Genomic DNA, 20,093 nt, shown 5'->3' on the forward strand with positions numbered 1-20,093 from the left:
TGTAATTTTGCCCTCTCAGTGCAATCATGTAAATTTTGCTCTTGTTCATTTTTTCTTCCTTTGCAAGCTCTGATGTGGTTATCATGACCAACCTGGAGGGAAGGAGGAAAAGACATCCATGGAATTGGGGTTTGCAGGATTAAAGCTTCTGGGATTGAGTGGGGAGCTTTATTCCCCGGAGTCCCACAGGGATGCCCTTAATACAAAAGTCAATACGCTGTAATGCCCATAACTCTGTATCCAGGGAACTGGGCTTTCATACCAACCTCCAGATGCAATAATATCTTCTGCAGGAACCTACAGGTTGATCAAGGGAATTTTTGTGTGAGTCCAGAGATCATTCATCTTTGCAATGGGCTCTATTAAAAATGACAGATCTTTGAATTTGTCGGTATCTGCTTTCTCATGGCTCTGCTCCATTTGGAGACATTTACAGCTGTGCAAATTTATTAGGGTTTTGCAGGAAAGCAAATGCAAAGCTCATCACACAATTATCATTTTTGCTGTTAAGCTTCTTCCTATTTTTGTTTATTTATTATGCCAATGTATTTCAAGCCTTTTAGCTGGAACGCCCTTGTGCGCACACATTTTCCCCTCCAGGAATTTGTTAAAATTGTTTTCTGGATATGTGAACTTGCCTCTTGTTTGGACTTTTTTAGCACTAGACCCCTCAGACCTGCAGATAAAGGTTGCAAACCATTGATCAGGGCTACGCACAAGGGAACAGAAGCAGCTGTTTGTCCAAGCCTGGAAAACACTAGTGACAAAGCTAATTAATTCATTTCTCAGCTCCATGCCTTCTGTTTAATGCACATGCTAGCAGTGAACCACGTTATTTCACTGCAATCCAAATATCTTGTGGTAATATGGCAATGTTCCTCTAATGTCTATTGAAAATTTCATTAAAAGGTATAGAGGGAAAACAGTATTTTGGTTTGCTTCTCCTGATGGGTTTTGTTTCCTCCTATTTTGCTTCACTTTGAGTCCTCAATATTTATATTACATATGATGATGTTTCAATATTATTGAAAATATTAAAAGTTTTCTTAATATTTTCAAGGCAACTTTTATTCATAATATTCTGTTTCAATAAAATGCCTATTTTTCTATATGAGCTTTCTCCCTCATGACTATAACAGATCTCACTAAAGCCCTAATTTCAAATTTACTTGCTGTAGAGCATAAAATGAGAGCTTCCTGTTCCATCTACTAATACACACACCAGTACCTACATGGACAAGCCGTGTACCTAAACAGAAATCTGCATTTCTATAGTTTTAAGTACAATAAGACATAAAAATCCCTAACCCTTCATGTCCTGCACCACAATTTCATCTTGTAATTATGAATCTTACAATTTATCTTGAGAAAGGAGGAATACAGTGAGGCAACATACACATTTGTGCATGTACAGGCACAGTCTGCCAGACTTTGTGGACACTCAAGAGCAAAGTCTCCACTGTCTTTATCTCAGCTCATGAGTTTTACTTCCTTTTTTGCAATTCTCTCCCCCATCTACTGTATTCATAATTCTCTTTTCAAACATTCTCTGCTTGTAGTTTTAAGTAATACAATCTGGGAATAGAGAAGGACTTCAAAGACAAAACAGATATTATCCATACTGCCCACATTGATCCCCAGGTCACATCAACAAAAAATTTCCCGGAAAAAAAAAAAAAAAAGGAGACAATAAAGTCCCTAAAAGTGTTTACCAAAAATTTCAGCCTTCTCTTTTTGTTACCTAGGTGTCTATTTGTACAGTGGAGTTTGATGATAAAGTTTTCTGACCTCTTGCTGTTCTTCTCACGAGTGGGAGGATCAATGTGAAAGACTTGTTGGTGGGCAGATTCACTAATACTGAAGAGGTTTCCACAACAGAGCAGCAGAAATTAAATTTTAGCAGCTGATTTGTGCCCAACTCTTGACACAGAGTCCTTCCTTAGGGATTTTTTTAGTCCTCCACTGAGAACTATTTTGCTTCAAAACTTTCTTCCCCTCAACCAAGAGATCGAGGATCTCTCCTGACAGCTGGATCTGAAGCAGGAGCTTTGATCCAGTGCCTGCTGAACTCTGTTGGTTTCAGGCAGCATCAGAAGATGCTGGATCAAGGCTGGAGGGTCTGGAAAACATTAACTAGGTATGGTGTGTGGAAGCAAGAGATAAAGCTGGTAGGAAGGAGAGAGGGGGAGGAGCAGAGAAAGAAAAGCATTCCCCTGAAGATTTTTCTTATTCATTTTACACAACACTTCAAACCACACAGAAATTTTCAGCCTTTACAACTGAATACTCTGGAAAAAAAATGAAAATCTGGCATGTCACACGAAAGAGCAGGCAAATAAGTGCGTTTCCTGCCTGAATACAAATGATAACATATCTTCTCTCTTTCTCTGGTGCCTTGTCATATCAGCTTCTGTCTCATTGTATTTTCAAGAGAACTACCTGGCCCTCTATTCTTGTTGAACAAAACAAACTAAGACATTGCCCATTTTTGCACACTGAGAAAAATCCCCTGTTAACCTAAGATTTGTTCTGCAGCATTCCCATGATTCAGCTGAAAAGGAAAAAAAACATTCTCCTGTGTGAGAAAGGGTTTAATTGCTCTGGTTAGAAGAATTAATTCAGACAAGCAAAGAAAGAAACAAAAAAAAGAAACAAGAAAGAGAATTACTCTGTTCGGAAACTGAATTTTGCTCTAGGATATGCATCTGTAACTTCTTCTGAAGTTAACAACATATCAAAGGCAGGATTAGGCCATAGGACATGCGCATTACTAGCCATGGATCCAGACCAAGGATGGGAACAAAGGCCATCTTAATAAGCAGCAAACAGCAAATATTTTCGTTGCCCACCTGCTCCATTTCCGTAAAGGTGCTCTGCTCCTCATCTTCCTCCTCGATATCTGACTCTCCCACAGCAATAGGAACACAAATGGACAGGTCAGGATTGGTCATGAAATCATCATTTTCTGTAATTCCTAGGTGTTTCTCTCCATTTTTGTTCATCCCATCCTCAGCGTGGTTCTCCTTGTGATTCTCCATGTCCTTGCCGAGCTCGGCGGTGGTGTGGCTGTTCACACAGTTGTTAAGGGCCCCTGGGTTCTGAGCAGCGAGTTTCATCATTGCCTTCTTCTCAGCTGTTGTCTTGGGGTGCCGGAGGACGTTGCAGCAGAAATTCCACATGGCTTTTTTGGCGTACTGGAGGCCCCTGTTGATCCGAGCAAAAGCGAGCTGCAGGTTGTTCATCTCCCCGTCCTCGTCCGGTGCCGAGAGGTTGTCAGCGCTGAAGGAGCTCAGCAGCAAGGCAAGGAACAGGTTGAGCACCTGAAATCAATAAATTTGAAAGGAAATCAGTGAACCTTCGAGGTGGAGGTCTCGAAGACAGGAGAGTCTGAGTTTCATCTCGTCTGTATTTGAGGGAGTTCCCCAGGTGGTTTCAGTAGGAAAAGGAGGTCTGAATGCACTTCCAAATACATTGATTTTGTGTGCAGAAACACACTATGACCACACTCAGACATTCCCTTTCCCAACCCCCAATACCCCCAAATATAGAAAATAAAATATTAAGCTCAGAAGCAGTATACAAAATAAAATTTTCATTGGGAGCCACATGTTGTAAATATTCTCAGTGGTGGTGGTAAAATGAGTTCACTGTAATTGTCCATATTCCATCTTGGAGAAAATAACTAATTACAGCACTAATTGGCATTCATAAAGGTAGAAAAAGACTACAGAAAGAAGGTTTTCAGGACCTTTTTGCTTTTTAGTCAGTGGGAATACTGTTATTTATGTTTCATATTAGATGATATATAGTGACCTGGACACATTCAAGAAGTGGGTCTATGGGAAAATCACTGCAGCCTTTCAGTGCTTAAAGGGGGGTCTACAAAAAGATGGGGACAAACTTTTTATTAGGATTGTTGCAATAGGACAAGGGGAAATGGCCTTAAACTAAAAGAGGGGCGTCTCTTACTAGATATAAGGAGGAAAATTTTTAAGATGAGGACAGTGAAGCACTGGCACAGGTTGCCCAGAGAGGTGGTGGGTGCTCCATCCCTGGAAACATTCAAGGTCAGGTTGGACTGGGCTCAGAGCAACCTGATCTAGTTAAAAATGTCTCTATTCACTGCAGAGGGTTGGACTAGCTGACCTTTAAAGGTCCCTTCCAACCCAAACTATTCTATGATTCTATGATAATTATATACATAGGCATGGCACTTAAACCAAACAGTACAGCTGGAAACATTTTGAACATTTGTATGCATTTTCACAGACAGTCTTGTTTTAAATATCCTCTGGGCCATGAAGAAAATGTATTGTGACTGTGAATAAACACCTAAGAGGTCAAATAGCTTCAAAAACTTTTCCCTCCAGGCTAAAACAAGCCATCACAACCAGACTACTGTAGCTAAATATGAGCAGGGCTTACTCCCAAAGCAGGTTTAGTCCTGAAAATGCTGTTACTAGTCATGAAAAAAATATGTGAAGATTTTCACAGGTGTATGAGAAGACCCAAACTGAACTGGAGACTTAAATTCCTCTTGTTCTTGCAACTTAGAACTGTCTACCTTTGCTGGTGAGATTAGACACAACTACATATACGAGTGACACATTTGATGATTTAAATCTCTTTTTACACTCCCACTCCACATGAATAAAATTATATCCAATAAATAAAAATATCTTTTTCTAGAAGGTTATTCCCAGTAATCTCTCTCACACCAGTTGCTGTGTATAGGAGGTTACACCTGCTCGTGGTGTGAGAAGGAATGAATTACAGCTTTTGTGCTGGATTCACAAAGACAAGAAGTTAACACTGGAGGTAGATGCCTGGGATGACAAGAATGGGGCAAAGGTGACTGAAACCAATATCAGCTAAAATATATTTAACCCAAATAAACTGAGATCAAACTGCCTGGTATCAACTCAACTGCTGCCTGTACAAGGTGGGTGGTTGCCAGCTCTGTGGCACAGCGAAGGAGAGATCAGTGCTGCAGCAGTTCTGACATTTATAGCAATAAAATTGACTTTGTGAAGATATTTTATCTGTGATCTCTTAATACCACCAGGAATACCTGTAAGTCCCCTGACTTCTCTCTTTCTAATAGTATTTTAAATGGATAAAGCCTGCTAGACCAAAATAAACAATACAAAAGGTACTACCATTTAACTGGACCTTACCAAAACGCCACAATCTATTGCTGTCAGCCCCCCACCCTGTTGTCTCTTACTTCAAACATTTAGAATATGTGAGATGAAACTCTGAAAACCTGGCCTTAATCACTCTGATGACACTGCACTTGAAGTGTCCTGTCAGTATTGTAAAGAACCCTTTGCAATCACCCTGATTATAAACAAAAGCAGTTGGTAGCTCAGCAGTTGCCCACGTCCACTATGAACCACTGAGTAAACTATCACTGTGCTGAGCACTGCCCTGCTCTGGAGGTAAAGTGAGATTAAAGCTGATTGTTTCTGAGCTGGTCCATCGTACTGGAGTGCCAGTGGCAGCTTGTGAGGGTCTCTTAATCACTGCAGTGGTCTGGTATGAATTGATCTTTCATTTCATACCCCACTTGCAAGTGATGGAAGAGGTAGCTGAAAACCAGAGTACTGGATATACAGACAAGCAGGTGGGAGCCCATCAGGGAAGGAGTCCCTGATAGAACCCCTCTAGCCATTTTCAACCATGTTTGATAGAAGGGTGAGGTCTCAGAGATAACCACATTGCTACAAGTGTCCTACAAATAAACATGTGTGTAGAGAAGATACACTTCCCAGGTCACCAGTGCAGGAAGAGCTTGGAACAAGCCACAGAATGTGTCTACTTCCCTGTGACAACCTACAGACACAGGAAGAAGCTGGAAGAAGGGAACAGATAAAGAAATCCAGAATAAAAATCTTCTGGACTTCATAGGTGAAATTCAGTTACCTTAGCAGAGGGGTCTGCTGATGTTTCAGGTTGTCTGGCACACCTGCACCAGACCTACAGGATGCCTGTGCTCTCCTTAAGCTCCAGCAACCACACAACTAGGACACAATGAGACATTGCAGGAGGCAACTGAATCACTCATCAGGGATGGCAGCTGCCTCCAGCCTCAGAAACCAAATCCCGAGGGTCTGATGAGACGTCTAAGCCCCATTTCAATCAAGAGAAATTCATTGTGTAGACAGTGGAGACTGACCAAACACAAGTGACTGAGCTAGGGTTACATGCATCTGCCAACTGACCCTGCCATGGCCAAGTCATCCTAAAGCAATTGACCAACAGGACATACTGTTATGGGAGAGCTGTGTCCAGCTGGAGGCCAGGATGGATACCTTGGAGTATCCCCAGTGGTCCTAGACAAAAACTTGGTCAAGCCCTAGATCTCTGCAGACTAGTAAGTAGATCAGATGTCTTCTCCATACATGAATACCTCTGTGTAGGCACCCGAATTTTGTTAGCTGAAGCTGAATTTCACCCTGTACTTCATTAATTTTGCTGTTCCCAGAATAACTTGTTTGAAATTCCTTGGTTTGCTTTTCTGTATTTGCCTCAGACATCAAACTACAGTTAGATAAGTTTTTCTGGGTACATCTGCAGGTGTATGTAATAGGTGGTAACACCCTTAGTGTTGTTATTTACCATGGATTACAAAGGCAATGTTGTTTACTTACCAGAAGCACAGCTGACGTTTTGCACAAAGAGCTATTTGCACTTCATGCTTTTAGCCAAAAATAAATCTCAAATATCATTCCCTCCTTCCTTTATGAGCAGGTAACCTCAGAGTTGCACTGCTGGGCATTCAAATAGAGTGAACTGCTGAATAAGCACTTTATGTTTACTTATTCTCCCCATTTCACTACACACTGCATTTTCCAGAAAAATATATGCCTAACCCATGACACACCACATTTCCTGTAATAGGTTACTAATAATATCCAGTCCTCCTTGCTGCTAAGGCAATGCTTTCAGTTAAAGTAAAAGCAAGCTAAAGATTACCTCAGTTTTCAAAAGCAACTGCAGATTTGTCTGTCCATATGTATCCCCTTGTAAAAGAAATCTGCTTTCCAGTGACACCGAGCAGCCAGACTGTGAAAGCGGGTCGCTTTTTTGATCTTTGAGGTCAGGAATCAAATGACAGATGCACTCAAAGAAACCCCCAATTCCTTTAGTATAATTGTGTTAAGCGTTTAGCCTAATGACAATCCAGCATGCTTTTCAAAGCTTGCAACTCTGGTTGTGCCATTACAAGGCACAAAGGATCAGATTAATCCCGACTAATGTCAGGTGTTTCCCTGAGGTCCTTAAGCTGGAGGAGTTTTCCTAGGATGTCTGTAGACAATGAAGACAGTTTGACATCCCAGGAGATGCTGAAGAACTGAACTATCTCTGGTGGTGCCTATCAAAGCCTAACTTAGTTTGGGTTTATTATCTTAGAGCTAGATAAAAGCTAGAGGACTTATCACTGCAGGTCAAATAACTAAAATGAAAATCACAGAGTATCTCAAGTTGGAAGGACCCACCCATAAGAATGAGGCTACTCCCTCATTTCCCTTCCATTTTTTTTTTATTTACCTTGACTTGGCAAAACCAAAGGGATATAAATCTTTATGTATTTAACCTTCCATCTGTCATTCAGCCAGAGATTGTGCAGCCCTAATGCCCTCCTGCCCTCCTGTGAATTGATTCAGCACTAAGTTCTCTGCCCTGCACTCTCACTGTGCCACCCAGATGGCAGGGAGGGGATTTGACACCGTGCTCGGTGCTGCATAGAATATAGGCTGAAAATCCACTGGGAAGTCTAAAGTCATTTCTTAGCAGCCTGAAAATAATTCTGTATTTCATTTAGGTAGTATCAAGAATGATGCTGCACCTGCACAAGTTCAGTGGCAGGGCTAAGCCATCTCCAAAGCAAGGACCTCAAATACTGGTCTTCTTTGCTGCCACAAGATCTCGTGTGAGCTCACACACACAGCTTCTCCTGTAGTGGGATCTGCCTTGACCACAGACTGTCCACAAAACAAGTGAGTTGGATTTTCAAGCCCTTGATCTTGCCTGTGCATGATGTTTAAATGATCTTTCATGCTGAGCTGCAACTAAGGGCAGACTTTCTCATCTGCTCAGACTACACAGGACAAATCAAAGGCTGGAATCGAAGATGAGATGTTCCTTGCAGGGGGAGGTTCACAGAGCAGAGCAGTTCAGGAGCTGCTTTCAAGTGCAGTTGTTTGCTTGTAAACCCACAGGACCCTTCAAACAACAGCAGTACTGTTCTCTCTGCAGGAGACAGAGGACAGGAAGGACAGCTGAGGGCAGCTACAAGGGACCTGCATCACTGGAGGGTGCTTCCCTGTGGAGGAAGAATCTCCTAGGAGGCAGCTAAACAGGTTCTTCTGTAACAACAGGGTACAGAGAAAAAGACATGCCCCACCAGTGAAATCTCTCATGCAAAAAAACCAAGTTTTTAAAACAAATTGTAACTGTGGCAGCTCATTGTCACTGCTGTCACTCAGCTGCACTGGAAAGCCCAGACACTGCAGCACATGGGGTACCTGCCAGGATCATAAACTACTTATCTAATACTTTTTTTGTGAATAAACCAGGACCTATAGAGTTCAACATATGCAAATGCTCTTCCCTGGCAGTGCCTTGTAGACACAGACCAGCAAGAATCTCTTCAGGCACTCTCTGACCAGTGGAAAAAATCTGATTTTTTTCCTTCCTGTTTGTTTTTAAATGGCAATGGACATCTGCACTGTTTCTTGGCTAGCACAGATGGGAAAGATGCAGTTTTCTCTTTGGAGACCTTGATGACTTCTAGCAAGCCTAATACAATAGGTACCAATTATTATATTTTGCTTACTGTCACAAAATCCATGAAGCTACAAAGAAAAACTGCTCAGAAAGGGGCTTTCATTGCATCAAGTCAGTGTTAGATCTACGTCTGAGATCTGCAGTAACAGGTCATGCAGTCAGTCTCTCTGCTTACTGGAGAATTAATTGTTTCCTTGGAAGTGTATTTTCCAGTCCTTCGTACACATTCATCCCAGGGCAAAGTTTACTAAGAGGGAGTACTCCTGCAAAAAGCAATTTACATGATCAGTTATTTTCTATATTCCCTTTTCTATTATTTCAGATATTTGTGCTTGGGTAAGAAGCTTATATCCTCCCAGGCCAGTTTTTCTTTATCCTGCAGTCAATCTCATAATCCCATTCTTCTGATATCTTACTTTCTCGCTGTCAAAATGATCATGATACCAAAAGACTGGCACAAGGGCCTTGTGGCCTGGGGCAAGTTGGGGAGAACACAGGATGGAGCAGCATCAATGTCCTTCATGTTTTTTGCCCAAGATCAGCTCGGAAAACACATGGAAATGGGAATACAGATTTCCTGCCTCACAGATGCACAACTTCCCCAGTGGACTGTGTTTGAATCTACAAGCAGGCTAACAGTTGTAGATGAGAGGTTTGTGGGGCACTGTAGTACCAGACTGTTGCAACAGGAATTTTTTTCTTATCAACTCTTGTATTAATCTCTTCAGTGAAATAACTGGTTTGTCCACCTAAATATAAGAAAATAAAATTTAATAAAAACTGTGCTCCAAATACAGCCTATTTCCTATGCAAATTCCCTGAACTACTTTATGATGGTAATGAAAGTGGATGTTAACCCCAGGAAAGAAAAAAAAAATGCAAGTAACATAGTAGGAATAATTTTTTCATATGCAAATACAAAAGTGGCTATAATTTAAGTGATTTCATGTGAATGATTTCTATTTACCCTCAGAATGAAGAGAACAAGGCCAGATTTTACCCCCGGCCTCAGCTACTACGTGCATTTCCCTGCCTGTGCAGAACAGAACAGAACATGCTTGGAATGCTCATCCTTGAGCATGGCTGGCACTCTCACTGTCTTGAGGAGAGTTGAAGGCATTCAGGGTTCTCTCTATAAGCAGGCTGGGTCCAATCTATATGGGCAGAAGAACCTGAGCCCAGTGTGTCCCATTCTAAAGCTGATGGTTGCACACACGAGATGAAATTGAGGAATAAAAGTGCCTTTTCTCTCTGTTGACTGTGAACAATAAGTCTGGTGGCTGATGCAGCTGCAACTATCTTCAGGTAGACTCTATGAACTGGGTGAGATGAATGTCTTCCCTATCCTACTAGTGCTTTTGTGGTATTTACCATAAGGCTGGGAGTTTTTCTGACCATTCTCCACTTCAGGTATTGACACTATGTTTCCCCTCATAGTTGGCGGTCTCTTGTGCAGCTGTTTGTATTTTTAAGCTGTGCAGGGCAGAGAAGTGATGCTGGATGGTAGTTGTTGATGGTATGTGCATGGGGTGGGGGGGAACTGTCACCCAATTTCTTATTTCAGAGGCTAAATGGGTATCCATAATTTTCTGGGCAGATCCCTCGATGATGTTCTCACCACTTTTCACAGAAGCAAATCTCCCTGAGTGATGGAAGGGTCGATTAAGCCTCTTAATTATACTTCACATAACCTTTGTGCCACAGAAGATTTTTTTTTTTTTTTTTTGTCATTTTAAGCTACCGTTCATCCCTCTGCTCTGTGACTGGAGCTGTAAAGCTGCACTAGCACTGGGGTACATCTCACTTGGGTACCTCTGTTGGGAGTGACAAGCAGGCAAAGGGAACACCTCAGCATTGCTGTCAGCCTGACACAATGGACCACACGATGAAAATCCCTCTCAGGGAGGGAGGCTGAAGTGAGAAGGGAGAGCTGGCATGTCCCAGCTCCTGTATCACAGAAACCAACCTTCACTTTGCCTCTCCTTAGCACCAGCTTCTGCAGCACCCCAAAAGAGAGGGGAAGAGAGAGGGGCCTCTGTCCTTGTCACTTAAAAAACAGTCCTTGAAACACAGATCTGAAGCAATACATGACACTTCTTACCACAACCTGGTGGTTGCTTCATGTTGCCGAGTCTTCTTCTTTTGTTACCCACCCCTGTGAATAGAAATGTGCAGACAAGCTGTACCACTCCAAGTGCTGGTCAAGAACTGTTGAACTGAATTTATATTTCTCTTGTAGCTGATGACTTTCAGTGGTATTTAAAATATGTCCCTTAGAAATATCAACAGATGAGTCTTTGGAAACCCAGTGTTTTCTGATATGAAATTCTTAGTATCCAAGTGCTCTATGAGAGGAGGGTGAGATGGTGAGTGGAGGCAGATAAATTCTTTCCCCTAGTAGAGCCACAGCATAAAAACAAACATGTTCCTGCAGGTTTTTCATCAGATAGTAAAACAACACTAATTCATCAGCATAGCAAGAGCTCCCTCAGAGCTGCTATGGACTTCTCAAGCCACTGTCTAGACAGAAAAGAAACGTGCTATCAGACAAGTCCAGTTGAACAGTTCTCCCAGCAAAAAAACAGCTGTATTTGGGATGTTGAAGGCTTAACACACCCCAAAAGCATTAGGGAAACTATGGAAAGTTTATTGGTTACACACTAAGAGACAATTACCTTTATGCTAAGTCAACAAAAGCATTTAGCTGTTGTGGCAGTGAAGATGTCAGGACGATTAGAGAGCCAGACAGACTGCACAGGTTTGGACTGACTCAACACACTTGAGAGTCTTTGCTACTGCCGCTCCCCGTAAGGACTGATGACAGGTGAGAAACTCCTGTGTCATCCCTGGAATATTTTCACTAGCTATATGCAAACAGGACCTCATCAGCTGCTCTACCAATTATTATACAGTGACTAGACACAAGAAAAAAAACCCCTCTAATTTTGGAAGTTAAAGTTTTGTGGGTTTTACATGAATTTACACACAGAGAGGGGGACACCCAGCTGTGACCAAGGATTGTGCTGGTTCTGCACTCTGTCATCTGGAGGCCATTATGCCCCTTGGGCAGTCAGGACTGGAGATCAAGGGGAAAAAGGTAATTCCCATTCACACATGGCAGAAAATCTCTGGGGAAAGGTAAGCCACAGAGCAGCAAAAGGATAAATCCACATGGAAGCAGAATAATGATGAAAGAAAATCAGGGATAATGGCCACAGTTAAGTAATGGCTTCCCTGCAGCCAATACATTACACCAAAGAAAAGTCAACTTAAGGGTAGGCCCAGAGACTCAAAAAATAAATCAGACAGTCAAGAAATAATAAATATAAGCTTCACCCTTTTTTTTTTTTTTTTTTTTTTTTTTCAGGGAGAACATGGTTTCCTTTAAAAGTGTTACTTTCTGATCCATTTCCCAGGTTTAATATTGTAATCTGGGTTCCATCACAAAATTACACTTTCCTATTAAGTGGAATATGAAAAGGATACCTCTCCAGTGAATTTGGGAGGTGTAAGGAGGTTCTGATTTTATGCATTTTGCAAGTGCAGATTCCTGGGAGGGCGGAACAAAGCGACAGAGCTGCCTGCCAGCCAAGGAGGGCTTCTTTCAGAAAGGCTACAAAACAGATTTCTACTAGTCATTTTGCATAGTATGAAATCTCCTGCCTTCACAGCACATGAGGGTTTTCACACACCCTTGCTGGGGAAGACCTATAACTCAAAAGTGGGACAACCCTGCACATTTCATTAAAGAAACAGGGCTGGAGGGTTCAGCAGCAGTGGTGCCAGTTACATACCCAAAATGAGAGCCAAGCTCTGCAAGGCAGGTGGTGCTGACACACTCCCCTCACTGCCGTCCTAAAAAGGGACCCATATCCTCTGCCATCATCTGCTCTTGGCTTAGCTGTGGTTAATGCTTCAGATTTCCTTAGTGCTTCCTAAAGCCCCAGGGAGATATCCTTGGGAAGAAAGGGAAGGAGTTGGGTGTCCTTTCTTCCTACAGGATAAAGCTGTGTTTGTCAGAGAAGTTCTACTAGAAACATGAGAAAAGCATTTCATGGAGGGTTGGCTACCAGCATCCTTCAAACCAAGCCTGTGCTCAACCACATGACCAAAGAATGCCCTTCTCATCTTTGACTTCCCTCTTATATCAGGAAATAAAAAAGTGTTTTTCTGATGTAAAAATTTGAAAATTGGGGAGGTGGTGGGGGGTTATTAATTGTATTCTCTGCGTCTGGCTGAAATCCCAGCAACTGGGGTTACTCAAAAACTTATTCAGTGAAAGGTGAACATAAAACTGAGTAAGCAAAGGAAAAAGTTGATGGTGTAAGTTGTCCGTAAGAGCATTTTTATGAATTTATACTCACTGCCAATCTGCTAGGGAGAAGGGAGGCACTGAGACTTAGGCAGCTAGTCCATTTTATGATCTAAAAATTGCATCTACAGTAGTAAGCAAAGGTAAGCCAAGGCTTGTTCCCCATCCCTGAGGGTAAGCAGCTGACTGCTCTTCCCCCAGGCAGGATTGCTCCCTGGCTGCTGTCCCCAGCCAGGAGTGTTCCCTGAAAGCCCAGGCATCAACTGGGATGGGGTGGCCAGGGAATGTGCTAACCAAGGCAGAAGAGGGACACTCACAATGTTTGTTTTCATGCCTTAGTCAGTTTGTAGAGGCAGCCCCCTGCCTGTGTTTTCAAACAGAGATTCTTCAGCAGGCATTTTGCACTTGCCAAACCTCCCAGAAATGGGATGGCATCACATCTAAATGTGGGAGACAAGAAAATTACAGGAGGGGAGAAGGGACGTGGAAGTCTTCCAGGAAGAAACCTCCATACAAAGGAGTTTGCAGCACAAGGGCCATAAGAGTGCTTAGTTGTGCAGTTGCAATGAATGAGAACACATGAGGGAGGGCAGAAAGAGAAGGGGACTTGTGGTGGGGAGGAGGCTACAAACAGAGGGGCAGGGGAATTAACTGCTAGTAGAGCTGCTTCAAAATTGCCCATCCCCAAAAACATATGTAATTCCTCTTTTCACCTCCATGAAAATTCAGCATGGAAAATCTCAAGTATACTTAAAATCAAGTCCTAAGGTCAGTTAGAATGTACCCTTGTCGTGAGAAAATACTACTATGACCTACAGATGGCAAAGCTTCTGTATAAAAATTGCCTTGGTCAAAAAAATAAAACCACTTCCGCACTGAAATAATTGCAAGAGTCTCAAAAAGCTTCAGGACAGAGTCTTGGAATTTGTTTGTGCATTGGGAAGGGTGAAGCCAAGATACAGGACGAGATGGACCTTGCCAGAACATGACATGGAAGTCAGAAATCCAAAGCAGTGTGAAAACAGGAGATTTACTTAAAGTGTGGCACTAGGAAGACTACAGCAGAGATATGGGGCAATGTGAAAGAGAGAATTACTGTAACACCTTTCCTATGAAGACAGGATAAGAGAGTTGGAGTAGTTCACCCTGGAGAAAGAAGGCTCTGGGGAGACCTTATAGCAGCTTGCAGTACCTAAAAGGGCTACAAGAGAGATGGAGAGGGACTTGGCAAGGATATGGAGTGACAGGACAAGGGAAGAGGGCTTTAAACTTGAAAAGGAGAGATTTAGATTGGATATAAGAAAGAAATTCTTCACTGTGAGGGTGGTGAGGCACTGGAGAGAGTTTCCCAGAGAAGTTGTTGCTGTCCCATCCCTGGGAGTGTTCAAGGCCAGGTTGGATGAGGCTTTGTGCAGCTTGGTCTAGTGGAAGGTGTCCCTGCCCACAGCAAGGTGGTTGAAACCAGATGATCTTTAAGGTCCCTTCCAACCCAAAACATTCTATGACAATCAAGGCCAGAACTGACCAAAAAGGAAAAAAATACATTTTAGGTAAGAGAAAATCAAAGGAAGGGGAGATTTAGATCATATTCAATAAGAATTAATTTAAACAAGATTCTGGCTAAGGATGACCCAAAAGATACAGGAAGAAGAAAAGTTAACACATGAATCTACAGTCAGTTTCTGTGGGAAAGATAAACTCTAGTATCTCTTAAAGATCATACACCTGCTAAGAAGGCTAAGGATGTCATGCCAGCTGATTGTTTCACATATTCTTTTTAACAAGATATTTCTAGAAGCAACCGTTAGAAAGCTCTACTCACTGCTTAGTTTTGGTGGGGAAAAAATAATATTTTAAACTTTTTTTTTTTTTAAATATAAGATGTTGAGGAGTAGTGAACAATGTATTAAATTTGTACCACCTGGCCCATTTTAACCTTAAAACCCTTGCCTTTTCCTCAACACATGCTAGGAATAATTCTGTTGTCATTACCCTTTCAATGACATGCAGACAACTTGTACTGACATTAATAAAAAGAGACACATTTCATTGTACCTACCTTTGCACACTCCTGTCCAATTAAATTTGACTCAGTGTCTTCTAGATTTTTAATAACTACCCACCTATTAGCAAGCTTTACCACTGACAAAACCCTACTTACACTGTGAACCAAGGACACATGCAGAACAAAAAATGGGCAGTGTTTTACCCTGCTGATGCCTACTATATCAACAGGGGTTGCAGTTTTCAAAATAAAAATTAATCTCCTGTTCAATTCCTGGATTGCAACCAAATCTCAAAAAGAATTCACTAGTATCTTTGCAGATAAAATATATATGTGAATATATATGTATAGCGTGCATCGTATTAAAAATATTTCATCTTGTCAGCAGTTCATTTAGTGGAGTCAATGCTTAAACAGTATTTTTAGAGAAAAAAACTCTGATTTGGAAGCACGATTAGAACAAAGGGCATAAGGATGGTTTCCAAGTGCTAGGTTGACTGAACTAATATAACAGCATTCTTCTTCTTCCATATTTCCAAGTCATCTCACACTCATGAAGGTTAATGGGAGATATTTTGTATTCCCTTATATATATATACCTACAGAAGAGCACTAGCATTATTACCAGATTTTATTTTTTTCTGATATATCCCAGTGACTCATTTATAGATCGAAGAAATATTTATAATTCTACTGATTAAAATCTGCTCCAAATGCCAAAATCTGGCACAGCCCACCAATGAATCTTCTTTGGATTATTGTTTTTGGGAATTCCTTATGTCATAGATGAAAAAAAAAAAAATGTTGGTTCACTTTTGTTTTCGTCTTCCTTTGAGCTGCATCAGAAGCAAAAGCTTATTTATCTTCTGTATGCCAACTGTTTGTTGGGATTCGGGTTATTTGTATTTTTAAAATCTATCTTTCTGTGGATGAATGTTGTAGGGAAAAAACTGGCAGATTTTAGTAAATTTAGTAGATTTTTGTATATATTTGACAAGGATACCACATTTTTCAAGTGCCTTGAAAACAGCAACTGAACACACCTGTCCCCTTAGTACAAGATGCAAGCTCAGATTTAGTCACCAAGTGCCAACTTTCAACTCTTCAGAAGAAACAGCTGAGCCTGTAGCAGGATACAGACACTCATAAATCTGGTTTGACAGAAGGAAACAGATTACTTTTTAGGAGTAGATTTTTAAGGTAGTTTGCCCTCCCATCTGTTCTCAGGTGCATTTCCCTCACATCTCTTGGGCAAAGCAGTCCTAAACCCCCCAGCTTTGAGCAGACTACTTATTCTGCCATACAATGGCACTTTGGAAAACCAGCAGTCTTTGATGGTCCATCATAATTACAATGAGGTTAATTTCTCCAGACTTTTTAGCACCAGCATCTGGTGTTACACACGAGGGTGGGAAACATCTACTCAGTAAAGTAAATTACAGTTATTTATGTGCCTAGGGATAAATCATGCCATTTTTAAAGCCTGGAGTCTGAGGCAAAAGGTTTTCACTCAAAGTAACCCATGTGAGGATGAAGGCTTTCCATCTCTGCTGGGAGGCATCAAAGGCAACTGGACTGATTGATGGCTGGTGTCAGGATTTATCCTTCTGAAGCATCACATGATGCCATCTGTTTCTGGTGGACCTTTCGTTACCCCTGAGGATGTTTAATACTTAAGTAGATACAGACAGATGTTTGCAAAAAAGCATCGACTACCTGAGTGCTCTGCTTTCCAGTTGCTTCTCAAGAAAGGATGGACAAATAGCTAAAGTTGCTTTGGGACTCATGGACTGTGCAGGTAGCTGGCATGAAAAATATGAAGGGGGAAGCTGGGAAATGTGCTGGGGTTTAGCTGCTTCCCCCTGAGTTTTGAATTCCCCAGTATCACACCAAATGTTCCCGCTCCCTGCCCTAAGCGTACATGAGTAGAAGCAAAACGGACAGTAACACGCTGACAGTTGCTTTGACACTACTTTGTTTGTGTCCCCAGTTGTGCTTATTCATGTATTCTGGGCTGCTCTTCTGCAAAGTCACACGTGACCTGAGAAGGAAGATTCGCCTCCCTTATGTAAGTGTCCAAGTTGATGAGACAGGCTCAAACGACACTTCCACTTCTCACTAATGATCCCTTCGGCTCCCTGGCTTCTTCTGGACCCTCTAACTCTCCAGCCTCCATCTCCAGTATTTCCCAGCTCTCATTATGGCTCCTGCAGCTCTCTGATGAGTCCTGCTCCTCCACGGTGCCCCACACGCCCTCTGTGCGCCGCTTTGCAGATTCTGTCCGTTCTGACGATGACTGCTACTGACATGCCTATTCCTGCCTGTTTATCTACAGGCCTTCTCAGCTGATGTAACCAGAACACAAAATGCATGTTTCCAGAATGCTGGGAACTGCTGAGAGAGCAGATAAGGTGAACAAGGGCACCCAGGACGTGAACACTGGGGTGTAGAGAGAGAGGAGGGAAGGAAGTGCTCCAGCAAGACTTGGGGCAACCTGAACATCTCTGCAAATCTCCTGTGGCTCCTCGTTTCCTTGCAAAAAGCTGTTCTTCCACAGCTTTTAAGTAGTTGCATCTTATCCCCTATTCCTTCCATTGTGCAAGAAGTGGAACTGGTGGACCCCAAGGAGAACACCAGCCTAGTGGTAGAAGTACAACATATAAAGCTTGAAGATGAAGACCTCTACTGTGGTTTGAAAAGTAAAGAATTAGGCCCTAAAATGCTGTAATTTGAGCTGTAATACCTTCTTACCAAACCTACTTTCGTTTCCAGCAAGCAGGTCTAACCTAGTATTTGCAATTGGAAGGTACACAATCCTTTAAAATTCTAATTCATTTATATTAATTATCAGATGCAATACAAATACTACAGTTCCCTCCAAGGGATTAACCTTTATTCACAGAGTGGATGTCTTCAGTGGCCCCCATGAATAAGAGCATGTTTGTCATTAAATGCAAAAATAATTACTTGATTCAGGGCAGCAAGTCTCGCTGCAGCTCTTGAGTTAAGCATTTCTCTGGGAATAGACAGGAAAAACCATAAAAATGGGGCTTTTTTTATTTTAGATTTGTACATAATTAGAAAAGAAAATAAGGAGATAGCTGTAAAAGTGCTATCATTCATCATCAGAGTTCCATTTTCATTTGTTTATTGGCACAGGCAATCTGAATGAATGAGGCCTCATTCCTTTTGGGGTAAAACAACCCTTCATCACCCTGTAAAAAGTTTTACGGTCTTAAAACTCCCTAGTTTGATGCTTCATGTCTTTTAAAAGCGTTAGAGTTTTGATGTATCTTCCCTCAGTGACAGCCCTATCATGTCAGGCAGAAACACAAGCCTCCATCTGAAGATCACCTTTGACCGTCCTAATATGCTTTGGTTGTCTGAGCTCTTGAAATGTAAAATTGTAATGCACTTTTGCCTAAGCCTGTTAGAAGCTATTTTGCTATTACCTGTGATTTTACCACACGGGACAGTGATAGTTCCCTATACCCATTTCATTTAAACAAAGAGAAAATCTGACACATTACCATAAACCTCTTTTGAGCCCAGTATGGTCTGCAGTGAAATTTGCAGTGATGGAGATGTATCAACACTAGGTGAGACAGGAATTTATGGCTACTTCTACACAAATAAATTAAATGTGCTCAAGAACATTTTCTGGCGCTGAGGATAGAAGCAAAAGATCATCTTGCCCCATAATATTAAGCTTCTGACTTTTTCAGAGAAAAGTTTCCACTGAGTTTAACCAAATCAGGTCACTTCAAATCTCATTCAAACCACGCTGAGCAGCTCATGCTCATGCCAGGCACTGAAATTACCATAGGGAAACACAGGATTGGAAGGTCCTCTTGGGTCACCAAGTCAAGTTCCCTGCTGACATGTTCTGCTTTTTTCAACATCTAATCCATTTCACACACTGCTAGCTTGGGGCTGGTCAGTCCTACTGGAAAGTTCTCCCAAACAACCTCACCAGAGTGATGATGAGAAGCCCCCTTTCCAATCCCAGTAATGGTACCTACAGTGATTTATATTGCTCTGTTTGGGGATGAGCAGCATCCTATCACTTAAACTGTTCTCCTCCCATGCCTAGCTCTGCATTGCCCTCATGAACTTCATATTCCCATGCTGTGTTTTTCCCAGTAGACCTCAATCTTTCTTGAGGATCAGTCATCAGTGGGATGTATAGCATATGCAGTATTGCAGATCACTGTGCAATAGCATTCATATTGCCTTTTTTCCTCTGTGATTAGCATTCCTAATATGAATTAGAATGTCATTTACTTTTTCAATGGGTGCACTGTGTTGGTACATCCCTGCATCACAGTGGCTCAGTCAGCTCAATCCTCAGGGATTGCCCATGGGGATTTCTACACCTGAGTTTTCCTCCTAATACTTCAGGGACAGGAAAAGGTAGTTTTAGGGGCTATTTAATCCAATGCATTTAGATTTTTTTGGGTGGTAAGGTATTTCATGACTTCGTAGACTCCATTTACCAGATCTGACTACAAAGGCACCTCCAAGCAATTATTTCAGATTTAGATGTCCACGATGACTAATACATATACAATTTCTGCTGGTAAGCTACTTGATGATAACATAAATTCTTAAATAGGGCTGAGTGCATGACCTTACACTTTGTATTTCATAATTCCATGCATCATGCATTAATTCAATAATGGTTATGCAATCCTGCCTACAGGATAGAGTGATACCCTAGAAATTGGTGGTGCTTTCTACCTTTGTATCGTATTCTCAGAAAAAGGCATTAATATTTTCCTGAAAGGATAGTAGTGGGGAGAGGGGGAAAGAAGCCTAGGACTGATCCTAAAGGAACAATTTCAGTCTTATATTTTACCTTTCAGGTAAATTCTGAAGATGCCACTTTCCTGGTTACAGACTCTACATCTTGGCATGCCTGTGACTCCAGTAAGACAAAATCCGCCACAGAAATGCACCAGTCATTTACCAGCTCTGGTGAAC

The 20,093-nt window shown here is 41.7% G+C and overlaps 1 protein-coding gene across 10 annotated transcripts in view; it reads right to left on the minus strand.

The window, feature by feature from the left end:
• Positions 1 to 20,093, minus strand: part of LOC114062271 (sodium channel protein type 5 subunit alpha-like) — a 216,818-nt gene that overhangs the window by 68,316 nt on the left and 128,409 nt on the right. For all 10 annotated transcript variants that reach the window (XM_027893534.1, XM_027893533.1, XM_027893532.1 and 7 more), the window contains one exon: positions 2,850 to 3,320. In XM_027893534.1, coding sequence (XP_027749335.1) covers positions 2,850 to 3,320 — 471 coding nt within the window. The remainder of the gene's footprint in view (positions 1 to 2,849; positions 3,321 to 20,093) is intronic.

The sequence above is a fragment of the Empidonax traillii genome, unplaced genomic scaffold (assembly GCF_003031625.1).
Source record: "Empidonax traillii isolate 1590-97213 ecotype Southwest subspecies unplaced genomic scaffold, ASM303162v1 scaffold393:size534744, whole genome shotgun sequence".
NCBI classification, from domain to species: domain Eukaryota; kingdom Metazoa; phylum Chordata; class Aves; order Passeriformes; family Tyrannidae; genus Empidonax; species Empidonax traillii.